General features: G+C 44.3%; 1 protein-coding gene across 5 annotated transcripts in view; it reads left to right on the plus strand.

Annotated features, from left to right (window-relative positions):
- Positions 1 to 22,858, plus strand: part of LRRC56 (leucine rich repeat containing 56) — a gene marked incomplete in the record, with an annotated part of 158,073 nt that overhangs the window by 54,981 nt on the left and 80,234 nt on the right. For 3 of the 5 annotated variants that reach the window (XM_034770383.1, XM_034770384.1, XM_034770381.1), the window contains 2 exon segments: positions 5,458 to 5,531; positions 18,253 to 18,419. In XM_034770383.1, the coding sequence (XP_034626274.1) occupies positions 18,264 to 18,419 (156 nt within the window). 5 annotated transcript variants of the gene reach the window in all.

The following is a 22,858-nucleotide window of genomic DNA, read 5'->3' on the forward strand; positions in this document are numbered from 1 at the left end:
CTGAGGAAGCAACAATTTTCCTCCCATTTATTACAGAATACTCCAGCCTTTAGAGTCCACTTTCCTTTTTATTTTCTTTTTATTGAAGACAAGCATCTTAATGTTGTTTTAATAGGACATGGAGCAGGCACATGAGACACTGCACTAGAAGCCCATTTGCTATTAAAGACCAATGGAGATGGATGAAAGTGTGACTAGTAAAAGAAAATGTCCATAAGAGGAGAGGGCGATGGATATGAAAAGAAGGCAAAACTACGGTGGATAGAAAAGAAAAGGTGAAAGATAAAAGCTAGGGGTGAACGACTTTACTTTGTTTTTAAAAAATTTACAAAATACCCACAATGTTTCAGACTTCTGCATTTTTTAAAATCTTCTTCTATAACACACACTCTGTCTCTCCCACCCTCTGCCACCCTCCATCCTCTAATCAAGTACCTGGATAAGAAAGTAGTGTGCGGTCATGTCAGAGTTCAGGATTGTTGTAATCTAAAAGCTTTTCTGATGCAGTCTCTCCCTATGATTGAGCTTTAGATAATATTCATTATTACTAGCAAGTCACAGAGGAAGAGCAAATAATGTATAGCACTAATGACCCAAGCACTGGCTCTGGTGTAAGTGTGGTGGCTGTAAAGTGTATTCTTCAGCGATAGGATTGCATAGTTTCATGCTGCGAAGACTGACATGTGCATTCCCTGACATATTGGAGGAGTAGTTGCTGATCATATGTTCCTCTGTAGCAGGAAGGGAGAACAGCAGTTTTTGGTGTAAGGATCTGGTGTCCTATTGAATTAATCTGTAACAAAATCTTTTGGTCTGTATCTTTCCTCAGTGGAGTGTTCATGTGTCAGTGGAAAGAATAAAAAAAGTCTATGATGTCAGCAAGCCACCTTTCACAACACTGTGGGTCAGATTCAGTATGTAAGCTGTCCTTTGACCAGATGTGAGTTGGCTTCTCCAGGGTGGGTAACTACTTGTTCCACTGTCTAACTGAAACATATTTTGGGACAGAACTAGAATACAGCATCCAGTCTTTTCAACCTGCAGTAGTATAAAATTGTTAATGCTACAAAATAATATGAATAAAATTCCTCAACTTGGAGTTACTACATTTCATATTAATGTGAAAGGTTTGATTTTTACTTCTGAGAATTATAGATATGTTATTATTGAGTTAGAACATCCTTGAGCAACTCACCAACATGAATTTAGAAGTATTCAACTGACTTGAATTTGCTAGAAAAACTGAGTCTGGTTAGTGTTTTTGTTATCATTACGTGTTCACAGAACACAGTAACAAATCCACCAAGAAGTATTTGATGAAATGACATGGGCTACACATAGTTGCCATAATACAAGTTTAGGGTTACCATACGTCCAGATTTTCCCGGACATGTCCGGATTTTTGGGCCTCAAATCCCCGTCCGGAGGGAAATCCCAAAAAGCCGGACATGTCCGGGAAAATAGGGAGGGAGGGCCCAGCGGTGCTCGGCCGGGGCTGCTGGGGCTGGAGCCAGCGGTGCTCAGCAGGAGCTGGGGCCGGCGCGGTGCTCGGCCGGGGGCTGGCGCGGTGCTCAGCTGGGGCTGGGCTGGGCCGGGGGCCGGCACAGTGCTCGGCCAGGGCTCGGCCGGGCCGGGGGCCCGGGGGCGCGGTGCTCGGCCGGGGGCGCGGGCACTTGGCCGGGGGCTGGTGCCCCAGGGCCCGAGCCGGGCAGGAGACGCCGGGGCCAGAGCCTCTTGGCCTGGGCCGGCTGGCCGCCAAAGAGAGCCACTCGGCCAGGAGGACCGGACTGAGCCGCGCCGCATCCCGCCCCAGCCTACCTGCTGCCTCCCTGTTTCAGGCTTCCCGCGAACATTTGATTCACGGGAAGCAGGGGAGGGGGAGGAGCAGGGGGTGGAGCGTTCAGGGGAGGGGGCAGAGTTGGGGCGGGGCTGGGGCAGGGAAGGGGCGGGGTTGGGGCGGGGCCGGGGCCCCATGGAGTGTCCTCCTTTTTAAAAATTAAAATATGGTAACCCTATACAAGTTGGAAGTTGATTTGCCATGGCAGATATCATATAAAGACTAATAGAAGTGCATTAAAAATGGAAAATCATGGCGCAGGAGCTAAGCTTTTTTAAAGGGCACTGTCTGATTAAAATTTGGATATTTTTAAAAAAACAGATGGCTTTGCTTGTATAACTATTAACATCTCAGGTTACTAAAACTGGAAGAATGTTAAAAATGTAACTTACTTTTCACTGCGTATCTGGTTTACTTCTTGCATTACATTGATCTTAGACAATTTCACTTTTGTTTATAGTTGGTTACTAATCCATTTCATGTCCTCCTTTTTATACAATACCAGTATACTGTAGTGTTTGGATTGAAAATGGAAACATTTTGTTTGATTATTGTGTATACAATACCTAAATTGATTTGACAGTGTTCCTTTAAATTTAAACTGTTTTCCTTTGCCAATTTTTTGGGAGCATTTTGTACCCAAATGTGCTCCTGAGCTGTTTTCTGTTCCCTGATGTTTTCCTTTGACTTCTGCTAGACCTGGTTTTCTTTACCAGAAAACTTGATCTAAGCACAGTACTGGAAATGAGGACATTTATGTCCTAATCTCAACACTCAAAGTGACTCCTTTTGTGGCCATGGCTACAACTCATATGACCTCTCTTCAGTAGTGGATTTAGAGTTAATGGGGCCCTGTGCTCAGCTTCATTTTTGGGGCCCCTCCTTGGGACCCAGCCAAGAAAAAGAACACACTCTCTTATCTCCCCCCTACCCCCGTTTTTCATTCTTTTTTTCTTCATCCTCCTCCTATAAGTAATACAAAGTAAATGAAAATAAAGTGAGGTATCTTGATTGTTTTTGTAGTCTAACTTATTTTTCCACAGACCACTTGAAAATCACTAAGGGTCTCAGCGGACCCTCTTAATGATCTTTCCAAATATTGTTTATACTGTTAGATAACTATTGTAAAGCGCTTTGGATAAGAGCGCTTTATAAAAAAAATGTAAAAAAACATTGGGATGTGGGGTCTGGCCGGGACTTAGGGTGTAGGAGGGGGCTCAGGGCTGGGGGTGCAGGGTCTGGGAGGAAGTTGTACTTGTATGAGGTAAACTGAAAAATACTGTTTCTTTTGTTCATCATTTTTACAGTGCAAATATTTGTAGTCAAAAACAGTAATATAAAATGAGCAGTGTACACTTTGTATTCTGTGTTGTGATTGAAATCAATATATTAGAAAATGTAGAAAAACATCCAAAAATATTTCATAAATTTCAATTGGTATTCTATTGTTAAACAGTGCAATTAAAACTGAAATTAATCACGATTAATTTTTTTGAGTTAATCACGTGAGTTAACTGCAATTAATTGACAGCCCTAGTATAATGTATACAACTAGCAATGTAGTACTAGTTGTAAAAAAGCTCTCCTTTAACTGGCCCATTGTTACTGCCCTATGGTTATATGAGATACCTGAGTTCCATTCCCAAACTGTGGATGCTAGAAAATGCTTTGAAGGCAGCACACTTAAGGTATGCCTTCACTGCAGAGTTAACTATGCAGACTGGTACTCAGGTAAGCCTCGCCTGGGTGTGGGCAGCCACACTGCAAAGCCACACCTGAGTTACAGTGTCCTCCCTAGTGCTGCGCTCACCCTTGTATGTTCCTTGGATTTCTGGGAGCATATCCCAGGATTCTTTGTGCTACAGTAAATTAAGCTGCATTATAATTCTTTCCTAGTAAATTGCTGGAAAACTTGTCAGTCCTTGTGGGCACATTTGTTGGGGGTATGTACAGGGCTGGCCTTAGGCCGATTCCACTGAATCGGTCCCCACGCCTAAGAGGGCCCCACGCCTAAGAGGGGTCCTCCCTCTCCCCTGCTTCTCGCGAATCAGATATTCGCGCGGGAAGCCTGGAAACAAGAAGCGGCAGGTAAGCTGGGGCGGGGGGGCGTGAGGAGGGCTCCAGGGAGGCATGGCACGGCCCAGTCTGGCTCCGGCCGAGCGGCTCCCTCCGGCCCGGCTCCGGCCGAGCGACTCCGGCCGAGCGGCCCTGGCCCAGCTCCGGCCGGGCAGCTCCCTCTGGTCCCGGCCCCGGCCCTGGCCCCAGCCGAGTGGCTCCCTCCGGCCCGGCCCCGCGGCTCCGGCTGTGGCTCCGGCCCGGCCCTGGCCAAGTGGCTCTGGCCCGGGCCCGGCCCCAGCCCCGACTCTGGCCAGGCGGTGCGGCGTCTCCGGCCTGGGCCAAGCGGCTCTGGCCCCGGCCAAGTGGCTCTGGCCCGGCCCCGTCACCGACTGTGGGAAGGCATTGGAGGACTATCAGCCCTCAAGTGATTTAGTCTGTGTCCTCACAGCAATGTGGGCAGGTTACCAGTCTATTGAGTTAAAATGGCACTTGGGTTTTAGCCTACCGGGTTTAAAATACCACTAAACTAGTAAAGATAGTAAAAATGGCATTGTGGATTCTTAATTTATTGTTTCTTAATGAGTGTATAATGCTAAAAGTTCTGCTCACTTTATGTCACCAGTTCAGGATTTGTTCCTGGATCGCCAAAGGTTTGTTGGTATAGTCAGAATCATGTTATCAGCTTGATATCAAGTGAAAGAGCAGAAACCCAATTTGATATAACAGGTGCATAGCTCAAACATGGACAAGTTTTGATTTTCTCACCTGATACAAATAATTCTCAAATAAATGTGAGTGTTTTTAAATATAGCTGTGGGTTTGTCTCTCTCTTGTAATGGTTGTTTCCTGTTTTAATCTTCTTTCCTACCTGATAATCTTTGAAATGAAAGATTCTGTGGTTAAAGCGCACTATTACTTTGTGCTCTCCCCTGCCTTAACATAGACTGTAAGATCTTTTGGGCAGGGACTGCTTCTTTGTTATATGTTTATATGATGTACAATAGGGCCTTGGCTTCTAGGTGCCATTGCAGTACAGATAATTAATAATAAAGCATAGCTATAAAGCACTCCATTATTAAGGCATGTCTGGGATTAGCTAGGCTTGTTCTCTTAAAAAATCTTGTCACTTAGAAATAAGAATGAATAAGAACTGTTCACTTGAGGATTATCCCCAGCCTGGATATAACAGTTTTAAAGTAGGTCACATTTGGGGTTTGAATTGATGGGCACAATTACTGTTCCTTAATCTTCACCATTTTACAAGTAGTCTGTTGTTGAACCATATACAACTTTATATACAGTGCAGCAACTGGTGGAATTCTGTAGCGTCAGTACAGATTAATTGACAAACAGGTTTCCCTTAATTAGAGAGTGATCTTGCTCTGATTCTCAGCACACATAAAATATCATGTCTAGTAGCCTTATCCAATGCCTTCTGAAGTCAATGAGGGTTTTCCCATTGATTTCCTTGGGCACTGGATTGGGCCTTAAAACATGTTCCTAAATGTTACTTTCTTTTCTAGAATATGGGCAAATTATAATTTTTGTATATTATTTTTCAGGCTACATGCTGAGGAAGCAACACTTTTGTTCCCCGTTGTTAAATCTGCTGTGTAAGAGGAGAGAACCCTGGGAGGTAACTTTTCTTTTCAGCAGTATACAAAGATTTGAACATGGAGTAGGGATAGAAATGGGATATGCTATGGTGTTCTGGTGCATTCAGCACTATCCAGTCTCAGTTCTGCAATCCAGTCCTAGCATCAGAGTCTCAGACCTTGGATTTTGTGTTTTAAGTCTCCTAAGCGAAAGCAAGTCTAATTCCTAAGTCTACATGGAAATGAGGTCAGAGACAACTTTAATTTCAACTTCAGTTAGACCTATGAGACTTTATGCTAACTTGGCATGGCTGATTAAGAACAGGGAGACCTTCAGACTTCTTTCTGATAGAGTTGCTATGAAGAAGGAATATAAAGCATTGGAAACTCACAGGGATGGCTTTTTATGTTCTAAATTATTAAGGCCACATTTAGGCAAAACTTTACTCATATGCTTAACTTTACTTATAGTGAATAGTCTCACTACTCACTGTGTGTAAAGTTACATGTGTGAATAATCCTTTGTAGGATCAGGGCCTAAAACTGAATGTTGAGCTGTGTCTTCTTCTGTGCTTGGAAAGTGTTTAGCATGATGGGTGCTACTTCACCTTTAATAATACTTCAGTACATAAGGGTAGCCTGAGAATATTGGGTAGCTGCGAAATTAGTACTTGGGTTATTGTCCCTTAAATGTCACAGACGATCCAATGTATATTGAAAGAACTTGCAGAATACTGAACTGTAGATCAAATCTTTACTCAGCTCAAGAGAATACAATTATCTATAGACTCCATCCCTTGCAGAGGATTTTGGAGCTGGGGTGTAAAAAGAAGGATATTAAGTACTCCCAGGCAAAAAACTTCATTAAATTGGAGTTAAGGCTGAAATTAATACCGATATGTTGGGGATGGGTGGGAGGAGTATGGCTGAAGTTTAGATATACTAACTTTTTTTTAAAAGTTTTTTTGTGTGTGTTTTGTTTAAATAAAATTAAGGTTCCTCCACAACTTTAATTATTTCCCCAATATTGTGCTCCCTGGTTAGGGTGACCAGATGTCTCAATTTTATAGGGAGAGTCCCGATTTTTGGGTCTTTTTCTTATATAGGCTCCTATTACCCCCAATCCCCATCCTGATTTTTCACATTTGCTGTCTGGTCACCCTATCCCTGGTGTATCCTCCATGTAAGGCTACCATGTGTTTATGATAAACACAACTAGCTGATGTCTTAATTTCTGTATACCTTGGCATTTTAGCCATTAATCCATGATGATAGGGAGAATTTAAATACTGTGGCCCTGATTCTCCACTACATCCAAGCAGTGCTCAGGTGTAGTGAAGAGTAGAAGCCATGGGAAGCCAATTAGAGCTCCCTGATCCTTGGTTGCGTGGTGGAAGTTAGAACAGGAAGGGGTGGGCAGTGCTGATTCCCATCACTAGTGTAAGGCCTTACACCAGTAAAGGATCAGAAGTAGAAGAGCTCTGCTCCACCACAACCCCTGCTGGCCACATCATGCCCCAGAAAGCCCCTCTCCTTTCCTTATGTTAGGTGTGGGAAGAGGCTGGTGCAGAAGCAAGCAGAGCCACCTCTGCCAGATTTCTGCCACCAGAGGGTCTCCCTATGCAAGAGTAATTCTCTACCAGCACTCATTGGCCACTTTGTGCCACAGCAGCCAGTGAATCTAGCTCTGTATCCTTTGGTGCAGGGGTGGGCAAACTTTTTGGCCCGAGGGCCACATCTGGATGGGGAAATTGCATGCAGGGCCATGAATGTGGGGCTGGGGCAGGGGGTTGGGATGCAGCTTGGAGTGTGGGGTGTGGGAGGGGGTGTGGTGTGCAGGAAGGGGCTCAGGGCAAGGGGTTGGGGCGGAGGAGGGGCGCGGGGTGTACAAGGGGGCTCAGGGCAGGGGGTTGGGGTGTAGGGAGGGGTGCAGAGTGCAGGAGGGGGCTCAAGGCTGGGGGTTGAGGGCTCAGGGCAGAGGGTTGGGGTGCAGGAGGAGTGCGGGATGTGGCGGGGGCTCAGGGCAGGGGTTCGGGGTGCAGGAGGTGGATCAGGGCAGGGGATTGGGGTGCAGGGTGTGGCAGGGGGCTCAGGGAAGGGGATTGGGGTGTGGGATGCAGGAGGAATGCGGGCTCCTGCCCAGCACCGCTTACCTGGAGCAGCTCCAGGGTGGCAGCGACGCCACGCCACTAAGGCAGACTCCCTGCCTGCCCTGGCCCTACGCCGCTCCCGGAACGGGGAACTGCGGCCAATGGGAGCTTCGGGTATGGAACCCATGGGTGAGGGCAGTGCACGGAGCCCTCTGCCCTCCCCCCCCACCCCAGGGACCACAGGGATGTGGTGCCACCCACTTCCAGGAGCGGCGCGGGGCCTGCGGCGCCACGGGGGTGGCAATCCCGTGGGCCAGATCCAAAGCCCTGAGGGGCCGGATCCGGCCTGCGGGCCGTAGTTTGCGCATCCCTGCTTTGGTGGTTTGTAGCCACAGATTGTGGGCTTATATTCATTGACATCCTCTGTGGTGTACATAGCGGTGCATAACCTTCTAGTATTCTATCTCCACAGGCTGCTAACAATAAAGACTATAACAATTGATTCAACTTTGATTTACTGTTTCATTGATTCCTAATAGCACATACAATGGAGAAAGAACAACACTTGGCAACTAATCACAGAATTATTTAACTTAGAGGTGAACTTATTTCCAGCACCTATTATAAAAAATTTCTCAATTTCATCAGAGATCTGGCAAAGTATTATACATCTTGCTCTTTATACATGCAACGTGTGTGTGTGTGTGCAGGCTTTGCATTATAGATGCACTTAAAAGCCACAAACTTCTGTTTTATATTTATATATAATATAAGCTTGTGGTTTTAAAATACACTGCTTTTTTATTTATCTATATTACATTTGTAAGAAAATTAAACAAAGCTTTCACCTCCAAGTTGCTGGTTCAAATCCAATCTGGGTTAATAGCGTGGGCCTGCTGCAAAGAAGTGAATTTCACTCTGAATGAGCATAAAGACTGAACACGCCTCTCACTCGGGGTGAAATTCACCCCTACACAGAGGGTACACATAAAGCCTAGGTACCACTTACTGCCTGTTCTTAGAGTTTAAGTGGAAGTTTCATCCCAGTGGCATCTCTAGGTCAGGGTTTATGCACACTGCTAAGATGCTGTGAGGAAGCTTTTCCTGTGGATAAAGAGAGGACTTAGCACCTTTCACAAGCAGTAAATTCACACAGGAAGAATGTAAACAATGGGCCAAATCAGATTTTGCACCACGAGTGAATTTGGCCCAACGAATTGAAATTCCAGTTCAGCAAAGCACTTAGATACATACTTAATTTAAAGCATGGGCTTAATTCCCATTGACGTCAGTTAGACTGTGCTTAAAGTTAAGTGTGTGCTTCAGTGGTTTGCTGAATCAAGCCTTCATATGATTGTAGAGTGAGGAAGGGCTGATTCCGACTTCCGTTACACCTGTGTAAATTGGATATGACTACACTAAAGCCACTGGGTTTTTCAATGCTGTAGGCAAGAGGAGAATCAGGGCCTGATAGTCCAGATTCTTTATGAAAACAAGAGACGTGTCAGGGAATATGTGAATGGAATGATTATTAATGCTTTATATGGTAATTGCTCTTAGCCCTTTACAATTTTGTCTTTGAAAACAAGATAGCATTACTGCAGTGTTCACTTCTTTCCCTGTACTTAAGAATAGCAAAAGATTAATGCAGTAACATCTAGTTATCCAAGGTAAAAAGCTGTTGAGGGTGACTGCTATATATAAAAAACATTTTTAACGTTTTTTTTATTACACCTGCTAAAATAGAGTAGTGTAGGATGCTGCATATTACATAAATGTTGCAGGGAATTGTTTTTCCCCTTTAGGGATTGATTAAAGTAACGGTAGTTTCCTGATGACATCATAGCAGATTCCAGCTGCCCAAACAGTCATTTTCCAGAAGAGGTTATCTGCAGTGCACTTACACAGAATTACACTTAAAAGGGCACTTACAGTTCCCTTAGGACTTTTAAAGGTAACTTAGAGTTGAGTCCTTGGTAAACACAGAATTCTTTGTTTTCATTTAGTGACGATGGTAGTGCTGGGAGCACAGCCCTGGCTTGTGATTCTGCAGTTACATTAATAATTACATAATCATGGATTGCAGGAAAAATTAAATACTTCAGTGTACGTTCCATATATTGAGAACACAGCAGTATATTTTTTATAGAGAATTTTCAGACCTGCAGCATAGGAAGAAGATAATATGGAACTCCAGTGCCATACCTGAAATTAGACTCATTGCTGTGCAGAGTAACTTTTTGAAGGCATGAGCAGCCAAAAAGCAGAAAAGGCTGCTTCTTCAGTGGCTGGCCTAGGCAAACAGGACTGTGCTTGTTATGGGGTGCTGACTGATTTCTTTGCTTCCTGGGGTAGCTAGAGAAGAGCCTGAAGAGGTGAGAAGAGAGGCTTAACCAGGAGATGGTAGGGAAAGGAATGGTGGAAGCACAAGGAGGGATGTGACTGACAGCAGAGAGATGGAAACCAAGGTTTTTTGGCTCCCATTCTTCAGATAAGAACCATAAGCACTATTTCACTGGTCCAGAAGGCACTAAGAGTTAACCAAAGGTTTCAGTTTGTCACTTAGGGCTGTCTCAGGATTTCAGTGGCGTTTGGTGGCTCATGTGATGACACCAGCACAATGTATACTAAGGAGTTACCTACAACAGAAGATAGCAACAGTGACAGAGGGACTTGCAAATCCCAGTGTGCTGTGTCCCCCCTCTTCTCCTGGGACATTTGGGGCATTCAGCTGTATTTATTTTTATATTTCCTAGGACAGCTTTAATATGGGGATCTATAAATTTTCCTGGCATAAAGCTGCATCAGTCTGTGTAGATGTTGTTTTTAAAAACAACAACAGCCTATTTAAATTATGGGGACAAGAGCTTTTGCTAATATTTTGATGTATGAACTTAGAAGTGCTAATGGGCAGGCACAGTCCAAAGGGTGTTTCCCAGGTTTCAGGGGAAAAATTAACATAGAGGCATATGCTTCTGGTAACTGCCATGTTTGAAATGCATATTTATATATATTTAATGAAGAATGCACTACATCCTCATTAACTCTCATATAAATTTTTTTTAGAAAGACAGCAAAGTCTTGGAGCTTTACCAACTTGCCAGGACCTAATCACATCAATTTACTAGGAAGAAATTGACAGAAAAGAGTTAATTAGTCTGTTCTACAGGGATTTCTAATAACACAATAGTCCAAGGACAATTTTAATAATAATCCTTATCACTTATATACTGTAGAACCTTACATGTTCAATGTTTTGTACAAGTGATCTTCACAACACACCTATAGTGAATGTAGGTAGGGTCAGTATTATCACCACCATTTTAAAATGCAGCCAGTGATGTGATTTGTTGAGACTACTCAGTAAGTGTCTGGGAGATTAGAACTCCTGACTCCATGCCCTAACCAAGGGGTCAGCAACCTTTCAGAAGTGACGTGCCAAGTCTTCATTTATTCGCTCTAATTTAAGGTTTCGCGTGCCAGTAATACATTTTAACGTTTTTAGAAGGTCTCATTCTATAAGTCTATAATATATAACTAAACTATTGTTGTATGTAAAGTAAATAAGGTTTTTAAAATGTTTAAGAAGCTTCATTTAAAATTAAATTAAAATGTGGAGCCCTCTGGATCAGTGGCCAGGACCCGGGCAGTGTGGGTGCCACTGAAAATCAGCTCGCATGCCGCCTTCGGCATGCGTATCATAGGTTGCCTACCCCTGCCCTAACCATTGACTTCAGTGGGGCTAGTCATGTGCTTACAGTTAGCCATCCGCTTAAGTCCGTTGCTGAATAAAGTCCTATGTCCCCAATCCTGCAATCACTGATGCGTATTCTTAATATGGCATTTATTCAGGTGAGTAATCCCACTGAGGTCAGTAGGACTACTCATAATGTGGATTTCCTGTTTGTTTTTTGTTTTTTTTGATTGGGCTGAGGGTGGTTGTACTTGAGCTACCTTAAGAACATAAGAAAGGCCGTACCGGGTCAGACCAAAGGTCCATCTAGCCCAGTATCCTGTCTCCCCGACAGTGGCCAATGCCAGGTGCCCCAGAGGGAGTGAACCTAACAGGCAATGATCAAGTGATCTCTCTCCTGCCATCCATCTCCACCCTCTGACAGACAGAGGCTAGGGACACCATTCCTTACCCGTCCTGGCTAATAGCCATTAATGGACTTAACCACCATGAATTTATCCAGTTCTCTTTTAAACTGTTATAGTCCTAGCCTTCACAACCTCCTCAGGTAAGGAGTTCCACAAGTTGACTGTGCGCTGTGTGAAGAAGAACTTCCTTTTATCTGTTTTAAACCTGCTGCCTATTAATTTCATTTGATGACCCCTAGTTCTTGTATTATGGGAATAAGTAAATAGCTTTTCCTTATCCACTTTCTTCACATCACTCATGATTTTATATACCTCTATCATATCCCCCCTTAGTCTCCTCTTTTCCAAGCTGAAGAGTCCTAGTCTCTTTAATCTCTCCTCATATGGGACCCGTTCCAAACCCTTAATCATTTTAGTTGCCCTTTTCTGAACCTTTTCTAGTGCCAGTATATCTTTTTTGAGATGAGGAGACCACATCTGTACGCAGTATTCGAGATGAGGGCGTACCGTCGATTTATATAAGGGCAATAATATATTCTCAGTCTTTGGCTTGGTCTACACTACCCCCCTAATTCGAACTAAGGTACGCAACTTCAGCTACGTGAATAACGTAGCTGAAGTTCGAAGTACCTTAGTTCGAATTAGTTCGAACTTACCTTGGTCCACACGCGGCAGGCAGGCTCCCCCGTCGACTCCGCGGTACTCCTCTCGGCGAGCTGGAGTACCGCAGTCGACGGCGAGCACTTCCGGGTTCGACTTATCGCGTCCAGACTAGACGCGATAAGTCGAACCCAGAAGTTCGATTTCCAGCTGTCGAACTAGCGGGTAAGTGTAGCCAAGGCCTTATTCTCTATCCCCTTTTTAATGATTCCTAACATCCTGTTTGCTTTTTTGACTGCCTCTGCACACTGCGTGGACATTTTCAGAGAACTATCCACGATGACTCCAAGATCTTTTTCCTGACTTGTTGTAGCTAAATTAGCCCCCATCATATTGTATGTATAGTTGGCGTTATTTTTTCCAATGTGCATTACTTTACATTTATCCACATTAAATTTCATTTGCCATTTTGTTGCCCAATCACTTAGTTTTGTGAGATCTTTTTGAAGTTCTTCACAGTCTGCTTTGGACTTAACTATCTTTAGCAGTTTAGTATCATCTGCAAACTTTGCCACCTCACTGTTTACCCCTTTCTCCAGATCATTTATGAATAAGTTGAATAGGATCGATCCGAGGACTGACCCTTGGGGAACACCACTAGTTACCCCTCTCCATTCTGAGAATTTACCATTAATTCCTACCCTTTGTTCCCTGTCTTTTAACCAGTTCTTAATCCATTAAAGGACCTTCCCTTTTATCCCATGGCAGCTTAATTTACATAAGAGCCTTTGGTGAGGGACCTTGTCAAAGGATTTCTGGAAATCTAAGTACACTGTGTCCACTGGATCCCCCTCGTCCACATGTTTGTTGACCCCTTCAAAGAATACTAATAGATTAGTAAGACACGATTTCCCTTTACAGAAACCATGTTGACTATTGCTCAACAGTTTGTTTTTCTATGTGTCGGACAATTTTATTCTTAACTATTGTTTCGACTAATTTGCCTGGTACTGACGTTAGACTTACCGGTCTGTAATTGCTGGGATCACCTCTAGAGCCCTTTTTAAATATTGGTGTTGCATTAGCTAACTTCCAATCATTGGGTACAGAAGCCGATTTAAAGGACAGGTTACAAACCTTAGTTAACAGTTCTGCAACTTCACATTTGAGTTCTTTCAGAACTCTTGGGTGAATGCCATCTGGTCCCAGTGACTTGTTAATGTTAAGTTTATCAATTAATTCCAAAACCTCCTCTCGTGACACTTCAATCCGTGACAGTTCCTCAGATTTATCATCTACAAAAGCCAGCTCAGGTTTGGGAATCTCCCTAACATCCTCAGCCGTGAAGTCTGAAGCAAAGAATCCATTTAGTTTCTCCGCAATGACTTTATCGTCTTTAAGCGCTCCTTTTGTATCTCGATCATCAAGGGGCCCCACTGGTTGTTTAGCAGGCTTCCTGCTTCTGATGTACTTAAAAAACATTTTGTTATTACCTTTGGAGTTTTTGGCTAGCCGTTCTTCAAACTCCTCTTTGGCTTTTCTTATTACATTCTTGCACTTAATTTGGCAGCGTTTATGCTCCTTTCTATTTGCCTCACTAGGATTTGACTTTCACTTTTTAAAGGAAGTCTTTTTATCTCTCACTGCTTCTTTTACATGGTTGTTAAGCCACGGAGGCTCTTTTTTAGTTCTTTTACTGTGTTTCTTAATTTGGGTTATACATTGAAGTTGGGCCTCTATTATGGTGTTTTTAAAAAACGCACATGCAGCTTGCAGGGATTTCACTTTAGTCACTGTACCTTTTAACTTCTGTTTAACTAACCCCCTCATTTTTGCATAGTTCCCCCTTTTGAAATTAAATGCCACAGTGTTGGGCTGTTGAGATGTTCTTCTCACCACAGGGATGTTGAATGCTATTGTATTATGGTCACTATTTCCAAGCGGTCCTGCTATAGTTACCTCTTGGACCAGCTCCTGCGCTCCACTCAGGACTAAATCTAGCCTCTCCCCTTGTGGGTTCCCGTACCAGCTGCTCCATGAAGCGGTCATTTAAAGTATCGAGAAATTTTATCTCTGCATTTCGTCCTGAAGTGAAATGTTCCCAGTCAATATGGGGATAATTGAAATCCCCCACTATTATTGAGTTCTTAATTTTGATAACCTTACCTGTTTCAGAATTCAATGTTCTTGTGTAGGATATGGTAGAGCCTGCAAATGTGTAAGGAGTTCAGCAGCCAGTCTGTGCTGAGAGTAGAGGAGAACCCTAGGGAAGCTTTAGGATATCAAAATGGTTATAAGAAACCCTAGAGCAGATGCTTAGGCTAAGTCTATACTACCCGCCTGAATTGGCGGGTAGAAATCGACCTCTTGGGGATCCATTTATCGCGTCCCATTGGGACGCGACAATCGGTCCCCGAATCGGCGCTCTAACTCCACCAGCGGAGGTGGTAGTAAGCGCTGCCGACAAAAAGCCCCAGAAGTCGATTTTGCCGCCGTCCTCACAACGGGGTAAGTCGGCTGCAATACGTCGAATTCAGCTACGCTATTCACGTAGCTGAATTTGCGTATCTTAAATCGACTCCCCCCGGTAGTGTAGATGTACCCTTAGTGACTTTTGCTGTTGCTGCTAGCTACTGTCTTCCCACAATTGACCTGTACACAAAGTAGCACAGGAGCATGTGCTCACAGAAATCATAGAGTCCATGACTTTCCATCATTTTCTTTAGCCTAATTTTCTCCCCTTACTTCTCACCTGGACAAAGGAACTTCTGTTACCATATATTGCATATACCTCCTGTGGGTGCAGTAGTTTTGCCAGCTATCCCAGCACATATTTCTGGGATTAACTGGATTTTTGTTTGAGCAGTGTACTTCACCGTTAGGATTCCTGCCTCACTGTCTTGTATTTCTCATTTTGGACATTATTCCTCAAAGTTCTGTCTCCTCTTGAGGAAGTTTTAACGTGATCGAAATGCACCCTAGAAGATTGATATTGTTTACTGACAACAACTTTGTTTCAACACAGACAATTTGTAATGAAAATATTGTTCTCTTTACTACTCCAGTGGTTATGAGTAACAGATCAATAGCAGGAAGTATAGAATTGGGAGCATCACTTCAGATATTAAACCACAAATTGATCTGCTTGTCAAACCTTAAGTAAGTGCTGCATCAACACATGTGCCAGAGATGGGAGGACATTTTGAAATGTTGTAGCGATGGACTGAAATGATGAGATAAATTATTTCTTTTATGTAAGTGGGTTAACTCTTTAGTGCCATTGTCTGCACACTCCTGCTATTAGCACGGTTGCATTTTGCATTGATGGATCACATCAATAATTCAGGACTCTCAATCTACACAGCTCCAGAACAACATACTGAATGTATACAGTAGGCAGACCTGTCACCTGATGCTGATATCTTTGCTAGAATTAAACGGAACTATAAACCTTTATAAATAATCTAACAAAACAGCCATACAGTAACTCCTCACTTAAAGTCATCCCGCTTAACATTGTTTCATTGTTAAGTTGCTGATCAATTAGGGAACATACTCATTTAAAGTTGTGCAATGCTCCACTCTTACGTTGTTTAGCTGCCTGCTTTCTCCACAGCTGGCAGCCTCCCTACGCACCCGCCCCCTCCTCCCCCCAGCACCTCCCGCCCGCTGGCAGACCCCGCCAATCAGTGCCTTCCCCCCTCCTTCCCCCGCCTCCTGCCCGCAACAGTCAGCTGGCTTGTGGCATTTTGGAGGCAGGAGGGAGGGGGAGAAACGAGGACTTGGCGCGCAGGCTCCCCCTCCCTCCCCTGCCTCCCGAACGCCGCAAGCCAGCTGATTGCCCTGGGCAGGAGGAGCAAAGACTCGGCGCGCCTCCCTCCCCTGCCTCCTGCCAGCGGCAATCAGCTGGCTTGTGGCATTTTGGAGGCAGGAGGGAGGGGGAGAAACGAGGACTTGGCGCGCAGGCTCCCCCTCCCTCCCCTGCCTCCCGAACGCTGCAAGCCAGCTGATTGCCCTGGGCAGGAGGAGCAAAGACTCGGCGCGCCTCCCTCCCCTGCCTCCTGCCGGCGGCAATCAGCTGGCTTGCGGCGTTTTGGAGGGAGGGGGGAGGAGCGAGGACTCCGCGCGCAGGCTCCCCCTCCCTCTCCTGCCTCCTGAACACGGTAATCAGCTGGCTTGTTGTGTTTAGAAGGGCGGAGAGGGGAGGGAGGGGGAGAAGCCAGGACACAGCCTGCCAAATAAAGTGGGAGGAGGTGGGTGGGAGAAGAGGCAGGTCAAGGATGGGGGCTTGGGGGTAGGGGTGGAGTGGGCAGGCTGAGGGTTGAGCCCCCCGCCCCTGGTGCTTGCAGAGTAGGGGAAGCTGCCCTGGAACCTAAACCCCCCCCCCCCCCCCCCTTAACTTAATTCTTATGAGGAAATTGGATTCACTTAACATCGTTTCACTTAAAGTCGCATTTTTCAGGAACATAACTACAACGTTAAGTGAGGAGTTACTGTACTTATTTAACTGTCATCCATGTGGTCATACATCCATACAATAGACAACTGTAGTCCTAGTCAGACACTGGACCATCAATTCTTCAAGCAAAACTAGGTTTCCTTCTATTACTTTTGTCTTTTTATTTTAGTCTTCTGTTCTGCTTCATATCAGCAAGATCTGACTTTTTTGAACAATTGGAGACTGGTATTACCCAAAGTTTTGAATAAAGCTAACATTGTCTAGACTAATTGGACCAAATTCTTCCCAGCAATCTGCATAGGAGTATGCCAGAAAATCCACACTGAACAAGGAACAAGAAGGATCAAAGCCGACTGAATTGATTTCTGGTGTATCTGAAACAGTGGCGTAAGGATACTTCACAAAACTACAGTGATCAATACCACCCACAATACACCTTTCAAGATCCATGGGTTCTATGCATGCCTATCACAGTGTGTGGTGTACCTCCTCCAGTGCACTAAATGTCTCAATAACAACTCTGGGAGGAAACGAGAAAATCACTATGCTCCCAAATGAACTCACACAGAAAAATGATAAATGACCTGAACAAGAGTTCTCTGTAAGCCTGCACACACACGCACACTCTGTTGACTTTGATATTTCAAAATCAATTGCTATAAGTTTTGTCCAGAGTAGTAGATCTGGGAACCAAATAATGGTCTGGTTCAGTATGAATTAATTTAGATAACTACTTCAATCCTATCACCTTAAACTTTATCTTATTCCTCCCTTGAAACAGGTTTGATTTGTTTTGTTTATATAAAAAAAAAAGAGTTTCCAGCAGTAGGAACTAGTTGACATGTTCTGACTGACCCAAAGAGCAGTCATTAATAATTCATATCTGTTTCACATAGTACAGAACATCCTATACTGCAATCTATTTTGTCCATGGTTAAAGCTTAAGAAGCTGGAGAAAAGTAATTGTATGTTTTGGTACTTACACTGGCAGTATGAGCTTCTATGAGTTCTTTTCTGTGTCATTTACAATCCTAAGTGGTGTTGGGTAAGGTGCAGGTGTGGCGAGGGGTGTGGGGAAGTGGGCTATGCTGTTATTGGAGGAGGCAGATGAGTGTAAAGGGAGGAGTGGGAGGGAAGATCTTTCACGTGAATATCTTAAGTTTATTATTGTTAAAGAACATTTGTGTATAGAGCATAGTGTTTTATATAGCTAGTAAAAGATAAAGTCCCTGCCCCAAAAAGCTTACAGTCTAAATTGATCATGGCAAGACAGGACCTGAGAGGAGATCACTAGAGGCTAAAGGAGGAGAGAGAAAAGGAACATACAGAATAAGGTTGAAGTTGCTTGGGTATCATATTCTGTATCAGTTTAGTTTCTGTTTGTTTTTGATCATTTATAGTGCCTTGTGGAAATCCTGCCAACTCCCAAGATAAGTCAAATTAACCTTTGCTAAGAGTATGTAGTAAATACTGAAAAAGAAAACTAGTTCTTGTTCTTGTTTTATTGCTTAGGCCATATCGAAATGGAACTAAACTGGAACCTTGGCAGAGTCCTCCGTCCAGGCTCAGCCACAGTCCGGGTGACTGATTTGAGGTGGCAAGGTCTCCTGAATCCTAGCCCAGTGGTTAAAGATGATGGAGAGCTACTTATGGATGAATACCTTTCCCCCAGTAAACTGGTGAGTGGCCTCTCATTTTTTTAATGCAGCTGCGAGGAGCACACTAGCATATAGTCACATTATCCTTGCTTGTTAGCAACTTTAATCAAGATTGCATAAATATGGAATAGCTGACCATTAGAATTTCATGTAAAGTGGCCTCTATTTTAAGATCATTTAACATATACATTTGTCTGTTTCATATACAAATATGACCAATGTAGTTCCTTCCATGTTCGTTATCGACCTAGCGAGGTAGGCATAAAATAGTGCATATAGCATAATCATAATTCAAACCAAATCTAATTAATTCTTTCTAAAGTGCATTGAGTTCTATTAGAACATCAGAAGAGGGATTTCTACATGGACTGTGTGGTGGAAATTGGAAACGTAATTAATAATTTAATTTTTATTCCTGAATAGAGTAAAATCATCCAAACGCCACTCTCACTTGCCTATATGTTAGTCTTGAGAGCCAATTATAAAGTACTGAAAGTATTTTAAGTACTTTCTATATTTATCAAAGTGCCTATAGTTTTCCACTTCTGTCAAAGTATAATTGAAAGCCATTCTGCTTTTTGACAAGGGAAAATGATCTTGGTGCAGCCTCTTGTAAGAGAATGATGCATTGAAATCTATTGTGAAGAAACCCTTTATTTCACAGTGTGATGGTGCCACCCATAAGGCTTTATGGAAATATGCTTGTGTGTGTGTGTGTGTGTGTGTATATATATATATATATATATATATATATATATATATATATATATAAAATAANTGTGTGTATATATATATATATATATATATATATATATATATATATATATATAACATAACTAGAATGTGTTTTATGCTACATATGCAATGTAACATATCTCTGTAAAGGTCATGATCTATTGAATCTATTAATCCTATTTGTATGCATGTATCATTTTTGTATTTGAAGTTATTAATATTGGCTACATACTTGTTTGATTCTAAGTAGGCTTTATACAGAGTAAAATGGATGTATTTGGGTTTAGACCCCATTGGGAGTTGGGCATCTGAGTGTTAAAGACAAGAACACTTCTGTTAGCTGCTTTCAGGTAAGCCTATAGCTGTTAGGGGACATGATTCAGACCTGGGTCTGGGTTTGCAGCAGGCTAGCAAGTCTGGCTCAAACCAGGCACGGTACTGAAGTCCTAAGCTGACAGGACAGGAAAGCAGGGGCAGAAGTAGTCTTGGCACATTGGTGGCAGCTCCCAAGGGGGTTTCTGTGATCCAACCTGTTGGTGTCACTAGGCATAGCTACCAGGTAATTCGGGGGGGATGGAAGGCCATAAGTGCCGAAGAAACCTCCCTGCTCTGTGTCTAAGTGAGCCACGGTAACTCCATCTTGTGAACTTTAACCTACCTATATGCTAGCAGCCTAATGCTGACGCAGGCCGGAGCAGAAATGTAATGGTCAGCTTTTTCTAGCAGACAGCTGCAGTTTCGTTCACATTAGCAAAACTTTTAGTGATAATGTGGGGGAAAAGGGGGAGGGAAAGGCCTAGTGCATAGAGCTTGCAAGGTCAAAGATAAGCATGCGAATGGGGACGTTTCTAATGTACTGCCTGCTGTAACTGTTGTCGGGGAGGGAGGGGTAGGAAGAAACCAGAACAAAAGGCTTACACACAAACAGCTTGGAATATAAAAGGGAAAACTTGCTTGTATGTGCTGCGCTTGATTTGAGACATGCTGGTCTCCTAGTGCCTTTTTGAGTTCTCGAATAAACTTGGTTTGCTTCTCCACCCTGGTGTGTCTATTGGTGCGGCGCACACCGGGCAACGAACCCTGTTGCCCCCCCTCGGGGCTCTCTGGGCCAGCAACAAACCCATTACACACAGTATATGGTATTTACTGAGTACTAGTGAAGAACAGAAACGTTTGGGGTTCTGAGAAGCTGAGGAATGCTGCGGTGGGGAGAGCTAAGCAACAGAGCAGTTGCAATAAAGACTGCACATCCCTACGTGTCACAGAGCTGAGCTTCATGGCAGAACTTTGTACAAGAGTGATGGGGCTGAGGTTGTGTTTTGGACAGGCCAGGGGAGTGGTGGGAATATGGTCATTGCATCTGTGAACTGCCTAGACCCACTGGGCCGCAACTCCAGTTTTGTGGGAGGGTAAGTTGGTGGCAACTAAAAGGCCAAATGAGAAATCAGTCATAGCTGTAGGAAGAACAGAAGTCTAACTCCGGTAAGTTTAAGTGTTCCTCAGCATTCTGCTCTACAAAGTACAGTGCAAGTACTCTGCTACTGGCTGTATGCAGCAGCTCCTGGAGTCATGTGATTACCTCAGGTTCTAAGATTTCATTTTAAGAAAACAAAGCAATTTTGTAGCCCTCACAGGTGGGAAGAAAAGATTGAACATGTGACCTGAGTGTAATCAATACAGTGATGTTTGCTTGAGTCTGCAGACAGCCTGTGTTAATAGCCCTGAGAGGTGAAGAAGTGCAGTGGACCTGCACCCATACAGATACACCCATCTGCTGTAAGTAGTGCAGGGCACCTCCGCTGCCACCACCTCTCTGGGGTAAGAGGTGAATCCTATTGTTTCCATGGGTGAAAGTAACTTAAAGGACTTACCGGTACGCTGGAGTCCTGAGCGGGGCGTGGCCTCAACCGGAAGAGGAGAGGCCTCAGCTGCAGAGGCGCTGGGAGCTCAGGGGTGAATTAAAGGGCCTGGGGCTCCGGCCACTGTGGAGTCCGGGCCCTTTAAATCACCGCGGGAGCCCTGCCGCTGCTATCCCGGGGCGGCAGGGCTCAGGCTAGGGCTGGGGTAGTGGCGGCAGGGCTCCGGCAGTGATTTAAAGGGCCCGGGGCTCTGTCCGCTGCCGGGAGCCCTGGGACCTTTAAATTCCTCCATCCCCCCCGCACCCCTCCGAGCCTGGCTGCCGGGGCCCCAGGGCTCGGGCGGGGATTTAAAGGGCCCAGTGCTTCTGTCACTGTGGGCCCTTTAAATCGCTTCCAGAGCCCTGCTGCTGCTGGGTTAGTGGCGGCAGGGCTCCAGCAGTGATTTAAAGGGCCCAGGGCTCCGGCCGCTGCGGGGAGCTGCGGGCCCTTTAAAGCACTGCCGGAGCTCTGGCAGTGGGGCTCAAGCGGCGCGTTAAAGGGCCTGGGGCTCCCCGCAGCAGCTGGAGCCCTGGGCCCTTTAAATCACCGCCGGAGAAGCTGGTCCAGTCCGACACGGTGTACCGGCTCTTGCTTTCACCTCTGGCTGTTTCTGAGTGGGAGAGGCCCTGAGTTTTACCCCTGCCATTGCTTTCAGGGGCAGAGAGGGCTGCTTGCTGCCAGTGCTGCCTCTCCAGGGTAGGAGGCAGGCCCCCTTCTGCTGTGTGGGACCAGGGCCACACCATAGCATGGAGGCAGGGTCGTGAGGAGCCTCCTTGTCATGACAGGTCTAGGGCACCTGATTGCCTGATCCTGTAGCTGGTTTCTTTTAGTGACTGGGCTTGAGAGAGGCAGTGGGGACTGGCACGGCAGCAACAAAAGAGGATTAGATGATGGTGATATTGGTTATGGAAGTGAATGGCTGTGGTGTGAGCAACATATTTCTGAAGAGCTACTAAGTCTAAACTGAGAGAAACGAAAGGTTGAAAAGTTTTCTTTCTCCTCTCTGTGCCGAAGAGTATGTCACGTATGAGGCTCTATGCATAGGAGAAAATATCAGTTCCCAAGATCTGATCCGTGGAGGTTATATCTTTTTCAAAGAACTAAAATACGGTTTAATTTTTCTTATTTCTTTCTCCAAATTCCCAATTTACACTTTTTTTTTTTTTACTATGTAAGAATCATAATGGGATGCTGGTCCATGACTAGGACTCCTAGGTGCTATGTAATACAAATGATAATAAAAGTCATGAACTTGACAGTGCACTGTCGATTAGATAAGTAGTTACACTGAGAACTGCCCCCTTCATATTTGGCGCTCTCCCTGTTCATGAAATGGTTAGATGTGAAAATCATTTCTTGGTGAGTTTAGAATATAAACCTCTGAATAGTTGCCACATTTTATGGTATACCTTGTTCTGTTTCTTTTGACTACACCGAATGACAGTGACGTCTCTGTGCATGTCTGCTTGTTCTATGTGTATGTGTGTGTGTGTGTGTGTATATATATATATATATATATATATATATATATATAAATGAATATATATAGTGTGTGTGTGTGTGTACTAAAAAGTGCCCAGGATTTTATGCAGTGCTGTTGTAGTCAGGTCGGTCCCAGGATATTAAAGAATCAAGGAGGGTGAGATAATTTATTTTATTGGACCAATTTCTGTTGGTGAGAGAGACAAGCACTAGAGCTACACAGAGTTCTTCACCTTGAATGGTCTCTTAGAATATGTGCTAACTACTTATGCTAACCGATCTGTTCCACCTTGCATTTTGCTGTGACACTCTAAGTACCTTTCCCAGACCTGAGGAGGAGCTGTG

The sequence above is a fragment of the Trachemys scripta genome, chromosome 4, assembly GCF_013100865.1.
Source record: "Trachemys scripta elegans isolate TJP31775 chromosome 4, CAS_Tse_1.0, whole genome shotgun sequence".
Classification (NCBI taxonomy): Eukaryota; Metazoa; Chordata; order Testudines; family Emydidae; genus Trachemys; species Trachemys scripta.